The 19,397-nt window shown below is 26.2% G+C and overlaps 1 protein-coding gene across 1 annotated transcript in view; it reads right to left on the reverse strand.

Annotated features, from left to right (window-relative positions):
• LOC127283092 (endothelin-converting enzyme 1-like) overlaps nt 1-19,397 on the reverse strand; it is a 54,330-nt gene that overhangs the window by 10,552 nt on the left and 24,381 nt on the right. Inside the window, exons 3-12 of the mRNA XM_051307768.1 lie at nt 15,636-15,700; nt 12,942-13,111; nt 11,792-12,037; nt 9,226-9,431; nt 8,962-9,138; nt 7,419-7,517; nt 4,480-4,624; nt 2,236-2,450; nt 1,626-1,802; nt 1,190-1,352 (exon numbers count right to left, since the gene is read on the reverse strand). Coding sequence (XP_051163725.1) covers nt 1,190-1,352; nt 1,626-1,802; nt 2,236-2,450; nt 4,480-4,624; nt 7,419-7,517; nt 8,962-9,138; nt 9,226-9,431; nt 11,792-12,037; nt 12,942-13,111; nt 15,636-15,700 — 1,663 coding nt within the window. The remainder of the gene's footprint in view (nt 1-1,189; nt 1,353-1,625; nt 1,803-2,235; nt 2,451-4,479; nt 4,625-7,418; nt 7,518-8,961; nt 9,139-9,225; nt 9,432-11,791; nt 12,038-12,941; nt 13,112-15,635; nt 15,701-19,397) is intronic.

A 19,397-nucleotide genomic window follows, 5' to 3' on the forward strand; every position in this document is an offset into this window, starting at 1 on the left:
ATTCTTCATTTTAATGGAAGAATGACAAAAGGATTCCTTTTGTATTTTCCTCTTTAATTAAGATTTTCCGTTTTAAATTTAGAAGATTTAAAAAAAGGAAACGGAAAAAAATAATGTAATCGTTTGATCCCTTTCCCTGGGTATGATAGTTGTGAAGTTGTTTTTTAACCTTTCAGTTTTAATATTTCTGGTAAAATGTCAACAAAAAGGACAAAAAAATGGATTTGCTTTATTAAAAATACAGAAAATATAGTTAAATTCAAATTAAATGAATATTTTTAACGCTATTTTTAGATTTAAAAAAATTTGGATATTTCTTGTGAAATTTTACTACTCAGGTAAATAGAAATACTATAACCCCATTTTTGAATCTTTCGAATTTTTTAAATCTTTTTATTTACTTTTTTAAAAAAGTTTTAAAACGTTAAATAATTTCATATATGAAATTTTTTTCTGTCCTATAAAAAATGTTAACTTTTAAACATATCATCATGTTTTAAAATTATTTTTGCGCTGAAAATCTCGTTGATCATTACAACTGATTAATGAAAACTTATTTTTTGTATTTTAATTATCAATATAAAATGTTGATAATTAACCAAAAACATGACATTGTTAATGTTATATTAAAAAACAATTTTTATTATTATATTGAAATGAACTATTATAATTTTACTTAATTTTAATTTAAAAATGTATTTTCTGCAAAGATTTTATTATTTGATTGAAATTATAATTATTTTATTGATGGCTTTGACATTAAAAACAATTTTACGAGGTTTGGATGTCGACATTTAATTTAAGAGGAAAATCCTCTTAAATGAAGAATAATAATTTTGATACCAAAATTAAGAGGAAAATATGCATTTATTTTAGAGGAATCCTCTAGATTGAAAATTACTTTTTTTAGGGTGTGTTAATTAAGAAACGTTACAATAATTATTATTTTTAGTTAAAAATTATAATAATTTTCATGACTAGTAAATAAAAATTTTGTCAAAATGTTTTTTTTTTGTTTTTTTTTTTTTTTTGTTAAAGATCAAATGGTTTTATAAAAATTTTAGTTTCTCTAAAGTCTAAGACATAATAAATTTGTGTAAATATTAAATTTTTTTTTATATTATTCAAGCAATTTTTTTTAATTTAAAATAAAATTATAATATTAAAACAAAATTTTGAAGACACTTACTGACTGAATTAAGAATTGCGCTATAAAAAGCATTTACTGTTGTTGAGGTTGTTATCCATCTATCTTTATTTGGCGTTTGTCTTAAATTATTTAAACTCTTTGTTATTTCCCTATCAGTGAGCTTCAAAAATGTTTCAAATAATTGCCCTGGAATTATATCCACCTGTAAAATTATTAATTTGATTTTTCATTACTTATTTTTAATATTTTCTTTTAATATATTGATAATTCTTATAATTAATAATTATTAATTATTATTAATTAATATAATAATTTTTTAAGATTGCGCATCACCACACAATTCAATTTTAAAAATATATTTTATAAATTTTTGAAATGAAAAGTCCTTCAATATGTATAAAGTATATATAAAAACAATAGAATAATTTTGAAAAAAGAAGAATGTAGTAAAGAAAATATTTATATGAGAACTTACTCCTTCGTATAACTTGTTTAATTTATCTGGATTTTTGATCCATTCGGGAAAAGCAACAAACGGTCTAATAGCCTGTAATTTTTTATGAGCTCGTGCCCTTGTTGTGCTATCCATCCAATCTAATTCGGCAACCATTTCATCGAAGGCTGCTTTTATGTCAAGTAACATTTCTAAAGCCTAAACAAAAAAATTTCCAATTTTATTTATTAATAAATTTTTTTTTAAAAATAACATTAATATTAATTTTTGCATTATTTGGAAATTCGATGTATTATACATATGGAAAGATAATAAAATATCAAATTTTATAAAAGTATTTTCAAATTTTGTAAAAGTATAAAAGTAATACTTTTATAAAATTTGAAAGTACTTTTATTAAAATTTGATATTTATTTTCTTTCTGTGTAGAAAATCTTCTATACAAAAGTTTAGTTAAATAGAAATTTAGCTCATAAAATCTACTTTATAAAATTCTGCTAAATAAAAATTAGAAAATTTTTAATTCGATATTACAAAAATTCCAAGAAGGTGATTTATATGTGTTTCATAATAATGAATTAATTTTATTTAATTGCATTAATTATTACCTAAATAATAATTAATTTTTTACCTTATCACGAGCTTGATCATTGAAATATTTTTGAACATAAATATAACTAAGAGCCATGCCAAAATTAGCATTAACATTTCCTGTGCAACCCTTCCATCTAGGAGTTTTTTCCTTTAAACCAAAGACTTTTTGTGAAAATTGAAATCCCAAATCACGAAATTTTTGTAACGTGAGTGGTGCAACTGTCGAATAAATGTTCCACCAAAGAAATCGAGCTAAAATGACAATAAAATTGTTTAAATCGTACATAGACTCTTTAAATAATTATTAAATTACTAATATATATATATAATAATAGTTGGAATCAAATAATAGTTGAAGAAATAATAAATTCTTCTGTTGAATTTGATAATCTTTGACTTCTCAAGTGGCCTCATTTTGATTGCAAGAAATACTTATTTCTTTAATTTTATTTCTTTTTTTAGCTCCCTTTTGCGTGAGAACAGATATCAAATATGTTCTGCTCTATTCCCTTGTAGATTATATAAACACTTTAATATAATTTTGGATGTTTCTAAAATTAGTCTTAATTTTTTTTCTTCCCAAAGAAAAAACTTATTCCGCAGTTGTGAATAATTGTGGGTTTCGTTATTTTTTTGTTATGATCAAAAATATATGGGCAAATCCACGAAACTTTTAACTTTTATAACACCTGAATCAAAACACTTAAAAGTCTATATTATTTTTAATTAAAACTTAATATAAAATTTTTTCTTGCTAAATTATATACAAAGTAACATTTCTGTACAATATTAGAAGAAAATATTAATTTGTCAATTAGTTTTATAAGTTAAAAAGTGAAAAAACACTGAAATTTCATGTGACACCGTCAGAAAAGTTTACATTCTTAACGAATTTTCTTTTGCGGCGTGTAAAATATCGCTTCAGCTGCAAAGGAAATATCTAACAGACATATTTTGTCAAAATTTTTTCACTATCCCATTAGTGTGCCCTCAATGTTAATAAAGATATGAAGGGTTGATTGAGTGACGCCACTTTTTGAGACAATTTAATTAAACATCTTCTTAAGGAAATATCTTGTGCGGCGTTCAATGAAAATAAAAGTTCAATGGATTTCTGAATAGAGAATGAAAAAACGAAAATTTTAAGACCTTTTTCATTGATGTGCCTCTAAATGTACTCCTGTAGGAGCAATTAGAAGATGATAATAAAAATCGTGATTTCATTTAAATTTAAACATTTTTGAAAGGCACAAAACTGCATTTTTGCTTTAAACAGGTCAATCTATGGTGTGATCGAAACATTTTCATACATATATTTGAACACAAAAACGCCGCTTAAGTATTTTGAGTGAAACAAATTTTATTAAGTTAAGAATATGCACTGAAAAAAAAATTCTGGTTAGGCTATATTTAACATTACTTTCTAGTCATGTTAACCAGAATTCTAGTTGAATTAACTAGAATTCTCGTTAAAATAACCAGAATTCTGGTTAACCTAACCAGAATCAAAATGTTAAATATACCCTAACCAGAATTCTGGTTATTCTAACTAGAATTCTGGTTATTCTAACTAGAATTTTTTTTCAGTGTGCTGAAAACACTTTTTTGGAGTCTTTACCCCCTCTTTTCTCAAAATCTTGACTTGCTAAGCAAATTTGGGTGCCAGAATCGTGTTCAGAGGACGAAAATACTTTGGAAACCACTCCGATATCAAAAATAAAAAAAATTGAATTTTTCAATTTTATATGTAATTTATTAACATTAAAGAGTTTAAAGAGTTAAAAATTGACGGCGTGAGCTAAAAATGAATCACGTATATAAATTTGTAGTGCTAAAATGTACTTAAACGTGTATACAAAGTGACATCAATGTGCCTGCAAATTAAAAAAAGAAATTTTCTTTTCTTGAAAGTTAAAAGTTTCGTGGATTTGCCCATATATTGTTTTTTTTTTTTTTTTTTTTTTTTGCAGAAGAATTTAATATTTAAAATAACTTGAAAATTGTAAAAATTATCTTTTTACTTTTATTATGTTACACTGCAAAAAGGAGTATCTTGTTATAAGACACATTGGAAGCAAGTTACCAAAAATATCTTCTTAATTATAGTATTAACTTAAGAAACTAATGCATTTTAAAATGTTTTTGGTATAACTTAGAAGCAAGTTGTAAAAAACATCTTAAAAAGGCGACCAAAATATCTTAAAATAAGATACTTCTTTTTAAAGTGTATTTATTATTTTTATTATTATATGTAGTAATTTTTACAATCATTGAAAAATACCTATTGTCCCTGGTGAAGTTTCTGCCAAAAGTTTTGGCAATTTTTGCAAATATAGTAAATCCATAACAATTACTCTATCGACATTTGTATCTATTGTGACATTTGTATTGTTGAAAATTGCATTCGCATAACTCGTCCAGTTCCACTGTAAAATATTTTTGATATTAATTTTCACGATTTATTTAAAGTATGGGTCATTCTATACACACGGAGAAAAATGGAAAAACGAATAAAGTATAACTTTAACTACTTTAAGCGTAAAACCGGAACTGTCCGCAGTTTCTGCGCATTTATGGCAATTTTTACAGAAATAGTAAAATTTACTATTTCCGGAATAATGTTTACTATTTCAGGAGTAAATTTTACTACTTTCGGTGTCAATTTTAATATTTCTGGAGTAAAAATTTCTAGAAATGCGCAGAAACTGCGGATAGTTCCGGTTTTATTTTTAAAGTAGTACATTGTAACATGAAAGATATTGATTTAATACCAAATTTAGGCACTAAATTTGTCATTTGGTTCTATTTTGATACCTAAAATTGGTACTATTTTAGTACTTTTATCATACAGTGTAAAAGTTACTTTATTCGTTTTTATATTTTTCTTCGTGCAGTGTGAGAAAAATCTGTATTAAATTTAATATGTTATATATGAACCAAGTATGTAATACTATAAGTACTGAAATTGAATACACATTTTCTTGAGGGAGGGCTGGGGCCGCCATTTTTAATTATTTTTACTTAAAAAAATTTTGTAAAATTTTTCAAATATATTCTTATAAATACCATGAAACGCTAATGGTACCATATTATGTACGTTAATTTTCGGAACTTTGGACTAGAATCTCCCCTTAAATTTAAAGTACACAGAAAAAAGTTGGTGTTATTTTTGTGGCGGGTAATTTACTCCAATGTTAAAACCCATAACATTTAACTCACAATTAGGGTAAAATTTGTTGCGTGTTATTTTAACACCAATTCCGGTGTTAAAATAACACTTTGTTTTTCCTGTGAAATTTGTATTAAATTTAATGCGAAACTGTATAGTCTTCACTGAAAAAAGGGTTTGGTATTGACAACCAAGCGTTTGGTTGATATTTAAGCAACCAAAATTTTTTTGTTGAATCAACAAAATTTTCATTGTCTCAATCAAAATTTGTTTGACACAACCAAAATTAGAAAAAAAGGATTGTTCTAATTAAAGTTTGATTGGGACAACCAAAATTTTGTTGATTCATTTTGTTGATTTTGGTTGCTTAAATACCAACCAAACGTTTGGTTGTCAATAACAAACCCTTTTTTCAGTGTTAAATTTCAGTAAAGCGGACAACCCCGATCTTTGTTTGTTTTTCCATATTATTTTTAAAGATTACAATTTTATTAGAAATATATTAAATAAAGTAAAATTGATGTGGATTTTATAGTAAATTTAATTTCGTCTGACATCATGGTATTAATTTTGAAGAAAGGATTAATTTTAACTTTAAAAATTGAAAACAAATTTTAAATCAATTTTTCATGGAATTCGACCATTTTTTGGTATACTGAATTTATATAATTTAAGGTATTTTTTACGATATTTTGAAATATTTTAAAAATGGTCGAAGTCTATGAAAAATTAATTCAAAATTTGTTTTTCAATTTTTGAAGTTGAAATTAATTTAATCTTTAAAATTAATACTATGCGATGTCAAACGACATTAAATTTACTATACAAAATCCACATATATTTTCCTTCGTTTAATGGATGTACTTACTAAACCTGGTACTATAACAAACTTTGTTTGGTAGCTACAACAAATCTGTATTGTTGCACTAACAATAATTATACATTTGTTACTACATCAATTTTTTAGTTGTTACAAGAAAATTTTATTGTTTCTTACAACAAATTTGTATTGTATTTGTATTGTCCTAATAGTAATACACTGAAAAAAAAATTCTGGTTAGGCTATATATTTAATATTACTTTCTAGTTAAGTTAACCAGAACTCTAGTTGCATTAACTAGAATTCTCGTTAATGTAACCAGAATTTTGGTTAACGTAATCAAAATCACAATGTTAAATATATATACCCTAACCAGAATTCTAGTTGGAATAACTAGAATTCTGGTTATTCTAACTAGTATTCTTTTTCAGTGTATATATTCGTTGGTACAACAATACAAATTTTTTGTAAAAAAAAAACAATAAAATTTTATTGTACTAACAAATAAATATTGTTAGTGCAACAATACAGATTTGTTGTAGCAACCAAACAAAATTTGTTAGTTTTTTTCCGTCTAATATTGAAAAACAAACTACTCTCTAAATCTGAATCAGTCATATTTCACTGATTAGCACTAGAAACCTACTAATTGCCATAGCGAGAATTGAGCAATTGATAATTAGTAGAAATTTACTGATTCAATTAGTAAAATATCAATTACTGATTGAATCAGTAATATAAACATATGGCAGCGGCCGCAAAATCAACTGATTTAACAGTTAATTTTAAAGATTATGTTATATACAAATTACTGATTTACATAAGTTATTTTCTATTGCTTATATATTCACTAATTATATTAGTAAATTTCAAAAAATAACTGAAACTTCAGTTAAAATGAAAAGTACTGATTGAATTAGTCAAATTTTTACTGATTCAGATTTAGAGAGTACGATCGGGGTTTTTCACTTAGCGTAGAATTCTCTCTTTCTAATAAAAAATTGTTTGATTATTTATTGACATACTCTAGTCTAGTTTCTCTTATAACAGAAATTAACCAGAATTGTTTAACAAGAACAGTCTAGTCTTATTAACTATTTTTTTTGGTTAAAATAACTACAAATTTTTAAACCAAATGCATCTAGTAACTTAAATTAGAACAATTTTTTTCAGTGTATAAATAAGAATTTAATACTTAAGAATAGAATTTTCGCGACAAAAAAAAACTTACTTTTTGAGCATGAAGGTCAGTGAGCTGTTGTAATTCATTGATCGTTACATCGTGGAAAAAGTGATTTTCACTTCGTCGCTCTTCTTGTGTCGACATAATCTGAAAAAAAAGTTTTTCTGTTACAAAAAGCAGGTTAAAAACCTTACACGACTCTTCCTGCTTTATTATTATTTTCTTTTTATTACACAATAATAACTATATGTGACGCGACGCAAAGAAAGGTACCTAAGAAGGCAAAAATCGATTTTCGGATTATGATTGTTTTCGATAAACTAAAGATTGCTTTTCAATTATCTGAAGTCAAAATTAATTTTTATCTAATACTTTTCTTGTAATAACGATTTAAAGATGAACAATTCGTGCTAAGAGTTGATTCTCTTTTTCCTCACGCACACATATCTACGCTCCCCTCTCACTGTAACCATGCGCCACTTGAAGTTCGGGTCGGTATTCGTGATTTAGAGAGAGATGCGCTGACTACACCGTTCTCTCTCACTACGAAAGCACGTGAACGAGGTGCATCTCTCTTTACTTGCCGGAGACGGCCGAATACACAGACGCTAACTCGAATTAGTAGTGGGAAACGAGAGAGAGTAAGAGATATCGGAAATTCTGCGCCGCGTTCTAGCTTGTTCTTTTCCCTCTCCTGTAAAATTGCCGTTTGGCTTCTTAGGTACCTTTCTTCGCGTCGCGTCACATATCATTAATATTATGATATGATATTATACACCCAGAAAAATGGTATATTTGTCTCACGGCCTAATAAATATTTAGTTGATTCAAATAAATTTTTATTTGATTTAAATAAAAAATTTTATTTACGCCAAATAAATGGGCTAGTAGAGACAAATATACGTTTATTTAACTCAAATATATTATATTTGATTCTAATAAAACATTTCTTTGGATGTATAATAATTGATGACCCTATACACTGAAAAAAAATTTATTTGATTCAAATATAATGGATTACTTGACTATTATCAAATAAATATTTATTTGTATCAAATAGTTATTATTTGAGTCAATTAAATAGTATTTGCTTCAAATACAGAAACTTTAGTTTCAAATATAGAAACATTATTGGTTCAAATACAGTTTATTTAACTTAAATAAAAATATTATTTGGTTCAAGTACACGGAATATTAAAAGGCATTAAAATAAGCTGCAACGCTTATTATTTTAATGCCTTTTAATTTTCTGTGTAAATATTTCTTTGACAATACATATTGTCAAGTAAACGATTATTTGAATCAAATATGTAATTTTTTTTCACACTGTAAAAAGAAAGTACTAAAACAGTACCGATTTTAGGTATCAAAATAGAACCAAATGACAATTTCGTACCTGAAGTCGGTATTAAAGTAATACCTTTCTTTTTATAGTGCAGTGATAGTAGTTTAAAATTCTACTTTGTATTTAAATCTCTTAAAGAATATTAAATACGAAGTATTTTTTTTTTTTTTTTATCAGAATGAACTAATTTATTCTAATTATAAATGATTCATCTGGTATGTTTTTTTTTTGTTGAATTTATAATACCTTGGCAATTTGAGTACTGAAGTCTAAAATCTCATTAGCGAGATCAGAACTTTTTTCTCCAGCTCCCGCTAATTCCAGCATAGCAATAACATATTTTTTATATTCTGTTAATTCCGTTTCGAATCGTTTTTTATTCAAAAGATATCGTTCGCTTATACCTGGTGATGCTTGTTCTATCTATTGTTAGCAAATAAGTATCGTTATTTATACAGAATTTGTTTCACGTTATCTGCATAGTAAATATATTGCCTATATAATACTCACCATCATTCTATTTCTCGAAGTATTTCTTACATCTTCACTAATGTAAAAATTAACCAACATATTGAAACCTATTATTCTTTGTGCTTTTCCTGATAATTCAGCAATGTTCATGATATCCGTATCATTACCCACTGGGATCTCACTGGTTAATCCAATTTTTTTTAAAACCTCTAATATTGGTTTCAAACCAAGGGCCTCAACACTAGCTGAAATGAAAAAAAAAATTTCAACTGAATCCATTTCAAAACGTACAGGCCGACCATCTTTAGGTTGTAGATTTTTCTGTCTATGAAATATGTTATTCTACATGAAAAATAAAGAGACACGTATTTTTTTATTTTTCATAAAAATTATGTTTAACGAAGTTATGGTCATTTGAAGTTTGATTACGAAGCTGAAGTACGCAACGTTTATATAAACGATTTTTAAAAAAATAATTTTTTTAAATAAAAAATTCTATAATTTTTTGTCTAAAAAATATTTCTTGTAGTTTTTATTAATCAACAAATTATAAAAAAATAATTTTTAGGCAAAAAATTATAGAATTTTTTATTTTAAAACATTATTTCTTTAAAAATCGTTTATATAAACGTTGCGTACTTCAGCTTCGTGTTTGATTTGTAAAACTCGAAAGAACAATAAAAAAAAAATTGTTTCGCCTGTAATTTTTTTTTCTAATGAATGCAATCAAATTATTTTTCTTGGATCTTGTAGGGGGTATATTCCTCTTTAAAATCCCATTTGAAATTTGAAAAATGATTCAAAATTAACAAAATAGGAGATGATTTTCTAAAAATCATTAAAGTCAATTTTCTCAAAAACCCCACTTTTTTTTCTCTCAAATTTTTACCATAAATTCTTACCAATATGAAGAACCGCAATCCTAGGAGTTTCAAGCGGGCTAAACAATCATGGTAGTAAGGAGAAATTTTTTTCGAAATATTTTTTTTTACGAAATTTGAAATGGCTGACGTGCAGTTTCAAGAACAAATGAACTAACTGAAATGAGTCATTTTATAACCAACAATAATGTATATTTAGAAAATAACCATAAAATCACTTTTTTCAAACAGGTTCTAAACATCAAAAAATTTATAATTTGACATTTTAAGTATCGTTAAGACCAATGATAATAAATATATAATTAATATAAAGGTGAAAAAAGAAAAAATATTTTTTATAAATTTTGTGTTTCTTTTAGTAATATGTTTATTTTATAATAATTCAAATATTAAAAAAATATTTTTTCAAATTATTATGAATTATTTTCACATATAAATAATTAAATATTTTTATTGCACATTAAAACACATTTAAAGTAACTGAATATTGGAATACATTATTGTTGGTTATAAAATGACTCACTTCAGTTAGTTCATTTGTTCTTGAAACTGCACGCGCACGTCAGCCATTTCAAATTTCGTAAAATAAATATTTCGAAAAAAATTTCTCCTTACTACCAGGATTGTTTAGCCCGTTTGAAACTCCTAGGATTGGTTCTTCATATTGGTAAGAATTTATGGTAAAAATTTGAGAGAAAAAAAAGTGGGGTTTTTGAGAAAATTGACTTTAATGATTTTTAGAAAATCATCTCCTGTTTTGTTAATTTTGAATCTTTTTTCAAATTTCAAATGGGATTTTAAAGAGGAATATACCCCCTACAATATCCAAGAAAAATAATTTGATTGCATTCATTAGAAAAAAAAATTACAGGCGAAACAATTTTTTTTTATTGTTCTTTCGAGTTTTACCAATCAAACTTCAAATGACCATAACTTCGTTAAACATAATTTTTATGAAAAATAAAAAAATACGTGTCTCTTTATTTTTCATGTAGAATAACATATTTCATCGACAGAAAAATCTACAACCTGAAGGTGGTCGGCCTGTACGTTTTGAAATGGATTCAGCCAGGTGATTTACATATAAATTAAGTATTAATTGGGGTACATACAAGAATTCCAAAACAAAAGTTCTAAGAAAAAAGTTCCAATTTTAAAAGAACCAAAATTTACCTCCCTGAAGGTAAATTGAATTATTTTTCATGGTACCAAAAATATCAAATCATTTTTAAAATCGTTTTGTGTCTACATAATACCTTAAAAAGTATTTCTCAAGGTATTATTTAGACGGAAAATATTTTTAAAAAAATAATCTGAGCGTTGACGCCAACTTCATGGAGGTAAAAATTTATTTTTCCAAAGACTAAAATGTCCAAAAGTCAAATGTCCCAATGTAAAAAATTTCCAAAGAAAATTTTTTAAATTTTTAAAGAAGTTAAGTGTACAATAGTTATGTTTAAAAAAAATTAGATTAAAAATGTAAGATGATTTTTAACGAATTTTCATTTTTCGAATTAGTATTTGACAAAATATTTTTCTATATAACGAATTTTTATTTTGCAGAATACCTCTTTATTAAAATTCTAATAATTTAACCGAATCTTCTTATGTCCGAAATTGCAAATAACCGAATAAAAAATTGACAGAATGATTTCGGCGCGATTTTTAAAATTGATCAATCTATCAGAAATTATTCTATTTTAATAAATGATTTTTTTTCTTACCAGTATCCATGCATGTTTTATAAAGACTTCGTGCAAGTTTTACGGGTCTGAGATCGTCGCTTTTGTCAGGTTCTTCTAAAAGAATTCTTAATTTTTGAATTAATTCTTCTCTTATGAGACTTAATTGATCCCATGCTGCTTGACTTTGTGGAATTGGATGTTTGTCTATCCATCCACCACAGGCAAATTGATAGAAATCTTGACAAGGATCTACTGTTTTATTCATTGCGTCTAATATTTTAGCAGCTAAAAAGAAAAGAGATTTTTTTGTTTTTAATTACAATAAAAAAGTGATTTATTATGACATCCATATGAAGATTGTTTCGACGCTCAAAAATTATTTTCTTTCGTAGGATCAAAAAAATGAGAAATAATTTTTCAAAGATTTTAAGGGGATTTAATTAGGTATACAAGAGTTAAAAATGCTTGGTACCTAAAACTTTTTTTTAAATAAAAATGATTTAATCTGTTTTGATCCTGTGGAAAATTTTTTCTAGCATCGAAATCATCTTCATGAAGGTCTTGTTAGTACACTGAAAAAAGGGTTTGATATTGACAACCAAACGTTTGGTTGGTATTTAAGCAAACAAATTTTTTTTTGTTGAATCAACAAAATTTTGGTTGTCCCAATGAAACTTTAGTTAGAACAACAAAAATCCTTTTTTTCTAATTTTGGTTGTGTCAAACAAATTTTGATTGAGACAATTAAAATTTTGTTGATTCAACAAAAAAATTTTGGTTGCTTAAATACCAACCAAACATTTGGTTGTCAATACCAAACCCTTTTTTCAGTGTAAAAATATGTTTAGTAGAAACTTAGTATACTTTTATAGTCCAAATGTCTGATATAAATACAAAAGGAGAAAAAGGAATTGTCAAATCTAATAACCGAATTGTTAAAATATAGAACTAAACAAATTTTGTTTGTCGTAAAAATAAAATTTTTGTTTTCCAAACAATTTTATTGCTATCACAACAATTTCTTATTGTTAGATGAACAAAAAAAATTTGTTACAACAACAAAACTAGATTTGTTAGTTCTATTCAATTGTCAGTCCTTTTTCTTTGTGTAGTACATAAGTACTAAAAGAATTTTGATTTTAAAGATATTTTTTGAGAATTTTATTGCGATACGTAAAAAAAACGTTACCGGTATTTATGCACTCTTCACTTTGGCACATTTCTTTGTATTCCTCCTTTCGAAAAACAGCCATTTGTATTGTTAACGTAGCGACAAGAGCAATTACAGCAACAGCTAATAATCCAACAACTATTATGAGTTTTGTTTCCTTCGTATTTGAATTTTTTTCATTGTACTGCCTGTTGAATCATTTTAATGAGTTATAAAAACAATTTCAAAGAAATAAATATATGTATAAATATATTTTATATATTTGTAAATTGTATTTATAGATGATAATTGTATTCATTAATTTTTTTCTACAATTGTTTGATAACTTCTTCTTCTTCTTCTTCTTCTTTTTCTATGGAACTAATAATACTGATGAAAATAAGTTTTTTTTGTGTATATTTTACTGGAAAATCGGCTCATTTTGTTATTAATAATGTAGGTTTATTGTTGTGTTCTTGTTAGTATTTCTAGTTCAAGAGCTAATAATAATATACACGAAAAAAAATATGAAGTAACTTTTACTACTTACAAAGTAAAAGCTAAACTGTTATGAAATTCTGCGCATCTCTGAAAAATTTTGCTCCGGAAATAGAAAAAAACTTACTCATAAAATAGTAAAACCTACTTCGAAAATAGTAATTTTTTTACTGTTTTCGAAGCAAAAGTTGATAGAAATTTCTATTTTTCTCCGGGTTGAGTTTGAGTTACAAAAAAATGACATAATTAACTGAAGTATTAGAATCTTCTTAGTTAATATTTCACGGTACTCGGGAAACAATTTCAACCCTCAAGTGGCTTCCTTTCGCCGATTTTTGTTGCAACTTGTTCGGGGCACCTCACTCAACATTTTCCAAAAACAAAATCCGTTAGGCGTTTTTTTTTTTTTTTTGAATTTCAATTTTCGTTTTTAGCGACAAATTTAAAAAAATGATTTTTCTGATTATATAAACTAATTAAATTCAATTTTAAATTGTTAAATATTGTTCAAAAAAATATACAAAAACATAATTCTTATAGGGAATTTTCAGTAGAATTGGAACCTGACATTAGCTTTCGAATTGAAGGCAAAGGAATCCGAGAAAATCCGGAAAACTGTAAAGACTTTCAAAACTTTCAAAACAAAATTTAACGACAATTTTAAAATTAACGGAAATTCTGTTTGGAATCTTTGAGGCGTATGAATATCCCATAAAAATCATGAGCTAGAATTTTCATTTGTATGAATTCCATTTGACACAGAATTTTCATTTTTTAAATTCGCATTTGACTTACTTTCTTTGTAAACGAAATTTTATTTTTTTTTGCTACCGAATTTTTATTTAACATAATTTTTATTTTACCAAATTTTTTTCTATCCAACTTAAAATTTAAGGCCATGTGGGAAATACCCACGTGACCGCCATGCAAAAAATATGGTATCGTATTACCAAGTATTCTCTAAAATGGTAAAGAATTTTTGGTTGAAATTTGTAAATTATGATAGAGAATAGCATTCAGAATGGCGCTGTTCTCGGTTTGAAGCAATATTTTGCGTTTAAGTATTAAAAATAAAAGTTTGAAAATTCCCATTTTTGAACAAAAGTTGAAGTCAACATGTATCAGTGGTCCAGGAACTAGCGCCAATTCGAGTTAGTGGCCGCTCAAAGAAATAACAAAAACCTATTAATACCACTATTAATTACTTTTTTAAATTATTTCGCATTCAATTACAGTAAATAAGTAGAACGGACCAATTCCTTCATCCCTTTTTTATCATTCCTCAAAATTTCAACCCGAAATTTCTTCTTATTTCCGAGAATACTTGGAACTACCAAAAAGTGTCTTTGTCTCACATGGCCTTAAAAGAATTATAATTTTAACCAATGTTATGTAATTTAACAAAATTCTCATTCAGCAGAATTTTAGTGATTTGAATTGTTTAATGTCAGAATTTTTAATTTATCGAATTTCCATTTGTTCGAATTTTTATTTACACGAATTGTTATTTTATAGAATTCTTAAAACAGTGAATTTTCAATTAACGGAAATTACAAATGGAAGAACAAACAAAAGTCAGATACGGTACCAAAAAAAAAAATAAATAAAATGTCGTTTACAAAGAAAGTAAGTAAAATGCGAATTTAAAAATGAAAATTCTGTCAAATTAAATTCATACAAATGAAAATTCTGGCTAATGAAAATTCTAGCTAATGATTTTAATGGGATATTTTTACGTTTCGAAGATTCTAAACAGAATTTCCGTTAATTTTAAAATTGTCGTTAGATTTTGTTTTGAAAGTCTTTACAGTTTTCCGGATTTTCTATAGGATTCCTTTGCCTTCAATTCGAAAGCTAATGTCAGGTTCCAATTCTATTGAAAATTCCCTATAAGAATTATGTCTTTGTATAATTTTTTTGAACATTATTTGACAATTTAAAATTGAATTTAATTAGTTTATATAATCAGAAAAATCATTTCTTTTTAAATTCGTTGCTTAAAACACTAAAATTGGAATTCAAAAAAAGCGCCCAACGGATTTTGATTTTTGGAAAATGTTCAATGTGGTGCCCCAAACAAATTGCAACAAAAATCGGCGATAGGAAGCCAGTTGAGGATTGAAATTGTTTTTCAAATTGTTTAAAAGTATTCTACTAATTTTTATTTTTCTGGAATTGAAAATTTTTTTAAAACTAGGGCAAACGTTTCAGTTCAAAGCGATATTATATACATACCATGAAGCTTCCGCGCCAATTTTGATGCCATCTGAACTTCTGTCATTACTTTCCGGATCGTTTACCTGAGAAAAAAGGTGTATTATAATATAAATGTCTAGACAGATTAGATCACTGAATTATATATATTTGCTTAATTGTCAAGGCTTGTTCTAAATAGTAAAATTATCTACACTTATAGAGATGACCATTTGCTGACGATAATATATATAGTGTATAATATAATACTAGGAAAGAAACGTTTTGCTCCTAATAAAGTTGATACGAAGGATGGAAGGAATCTGATGAACCGGGACGAGGACAGAATGAGGCAAAGAGATTTATCAGTATAACTCCTGTTGCGCTTACTCAAGCGCAAAAACGATAAGTAAACCGTGAGGCTATTATTGGAACATTGTTTATATTCTTCATTTATATGATGACAATTCATCCTATATTCCTTCGTATTCCTTTTATAAATATTTTATATATGCACGCGGAATAATGTTCAAACAAATAAATATAAATTCGGCTAAAGGAAAATTCTATCTAATGAAATTCTATATTAAATAAAAATTTTAAAAAATTACCCAATCAAAAATTTACTAATGGCGCAGTACTGGCGCAGTACTGACAAATACTGGCGCAGTACTGGCACCCGGTATTGGCGCCAGAGTTGGCGTAACTTTGGGATGATAACATTTTACCAGTATTGGCTGCCAGAGTTGGCACCAGTACTGGTAACCACTACTGGTTCAGTACTGGCCGAGTACTGGTAGTTTTGTAATTTATTGTATACGAAAAGAAAGCTTTAACTGTAACAGAGATAAGTTTCACTCCAGGTAATACTTTTTTGTATACTTAATAGGAAAAAGTGTCTGAAATTTTTAGTAACCCAACACAAATTAAATATTAATTAAATTAGTCAACTAACTAATTAATATTTTATTATATAAAATCGAAAAAACCAAGATTTTCCATTCCTTATAATATATATTGCAAATTATTATTTAAAAAATTAAAAAATAAATATAAAAATATGTTTATTATTAAACCAAACTTTTTATAATATATAAAAACACTTCAGTAAAAATAAAAATGTTTATAAAATAATTATAATGTATATAATTATGCAATTAACTATTTAATTATTTTATTATTCACTTTAATTTATTAATTATTATATCAAATATAAATAAATTAACATTGAATTCAATTCAATTTACATAAAACAAAATTAGTTTACAAATTAACTCATCACAAATATAATGATTTAATAATAATGAATACTTAATTCCTGAAATTAGGTAATTAAAAAAATTATCTAAATTATTTACAAATTAACATTAAATTTTTGTTTATAATTCACTTTCACGGGGTGCCTGAACTAACTTTAAATTGACACTTTTTTTACTTCAGATTTTTTTCTTGCATTCGATTCAGGAACTTAAAAATAGTGTGTAAAATAATTTTTAACGAAATTCATCGAGCCCTTTTTTAAAAAAGATATTTTTTATGTTAAAAATCAATTTTTTCAAAAAAAAAAAAATCAATTTCGATTAATTCAAAATCTACCGATGTTGCGGTAATTTACGTACATAATAAACAAAAGAAAAATATAAAATTTAATCTATAACATTGTTTGTTAACAAAATTTAAATTTTTTAATATTTTATATGTAAACATTAGTTTTCATTCTATTTAAAGAATAAAATCTGTAATTTTATTAATCTACCTATTTCCTTAATCAATTAATCTGCATAATATATTTTTAATTTTTGAAAAATTTATTTTTTAATACAAAAAATAACTGTCTTTAAAAACGGCTCGACGAATTTCGCTAAAAATTATTTTACACACTATTTTTAAGTTCCTGAATCGAATGTAAGAAAAAAATCCGAAATAAAAAAAGTGGTCATTTAAAGTTCGTTTAGGCTCCTCGTGCTTTTGGAAAAAAAACTAAAGAATAACATCGAGAAACAAATTACAATAATTTTATTGACCATTAAAATATATAAGTTTGTAGGTTTAACTATTTTTTATAATTTCTATTAAGAAAGGTTAATTCTATATTTTATATTATTGATAATATAACATTTGTGCAATTTTACTTGCGATTGTATTTAATTTTGATGAACAAAATATTTAAATAAAAAGATTCATTGGGTTCACTCTAGAACTTTTTGTAAACTAGTATTAATCAAAAAGAAAATTTATTTGAGCCAGTACTGGCTCAATATCGGCCTCCCAGTACTGGCAAACCAGTACTGGGAGGGCGGTACTGCACCAGTACTGATACAATGAAAATACCAGTACTGGTTCAGTACAGACTGCCCAGCCTCGGCAGCCAATATTGAACCAGTACTGCGCCAGTAGTCAACTCTGGTATAATACTGAAATTTTTGGTTGGGTAATTTTAGGCATTATTGGTTATTGGATTATCCAAACACGTAAATATTTCAAGAGTTAATATACTTATATAGAGAGTTTCTTGTGTATACATAATTTTATTAAATTTTCATTGAGAAATTTAAAAAAAAAAAATTTTTTCGTTGTGAAACTCTGTTAAACATATTGTGGAAAATTAAAGGAAAACAAGAGAAGAAGTCCTTGATGTGCGCGGAAGAAAAGAATGCTTGAAAAAGAAATGCATTTGAATTAATATTTCTGTTTATACCGCAGATATATATGCATACATGTATGTCGTTTCTGTTATCTTAGGGCAAGGTCAGTTTTTTGAGAGCATCGCACATCTCTCGACATGACAGATTTAATCGACACGCCTAATTTTATATCATTGAGAGCCATCCGACTTGTGATCAATGCTCTCACCTTGTGCTAGAATCGTTTACATTGTAACCATTGATTTCTTAAAAAGCAATATCCTGCTGCACTGCTCATTGTCAGGACAATTTGTCATTATTCTATTAGGAGTTCATAGTTTGAGAGGTAAATCATATATGTACATTACGCGGATTGTCATCTGTTATTTTTTTGTTGTTTTTTTTCTATACAAAGAAATAGTCATATTTTTATCGGAAAAATTTTTTAAAAGATGTTTAAATCTGTTATAATAGGTGAGGGTATGATTGATAACTAGATTACTAATAATTATTAATAATATAATGATAAATAGGTCATTTATATTTTGACTAAAATCGCATTGCCGAGCAATTTTAAATAAATTTGTACGCCACGTACCTTTGCAGGAATAATTTTAAAGATATTGAGGTCATATGATTGTTGTGATTTCACGTGTAAATATTCTCCGCAGCTTTTCTCGCAAGATAATTGATAAATTGAGCTAAAATTTTATGAAGAACTCAAAAATAGTGTAAGAAATCGCTGTTATGTGCCAGAGTATGTTAAAAAAAATTGCATATTTGAGGAAAATTTAATATGTCGGCAATACCGATTGTGATTTTAGTCATTTCCTTAAATATCGAGGGGGAATTTACTAGTTAAAAACGTGTACACTTGACTACCGGTATTACACCTAATGTTACCATTATTACTAAGTTATTACACGTTATTACAGAGTATTACACATTATTACAGAGATATTACAGAGTTTTTTGCGTTATTACAGCACCGTAATAACGCATTATTACACGGTATTACACGTTATTACACAAGTATTACAGGAAGAGTGTACACTTGACTACCTGAGTAAATTCCCCCTCGTTAAATATGTATATGTAATTTTTCAAGAATAAATTGATTGATAAAATATTTGTATACTAATTTTGAGTTCTCTGCAAAATTTTAGCTTAATTTATCAAT

Source organism: Leptopilina boulardi, unplaced genomic scaffold (assembly GCF_019393585.1).
Source record: "Leptopilina boulardi isolate dan_hultmark-lab unplaced genomic scaffold, ZJU_Lbou_2.1 LbouV2_116, whole genome shotgun sequence".
In the NCBI taxonomy this organism is placed as follows: Eukaryota; Metazoa; Arthropoda; class Insecta; order Hymenoptera; family Figitidae; genus Leptopilina; species Leptopilina boulardi.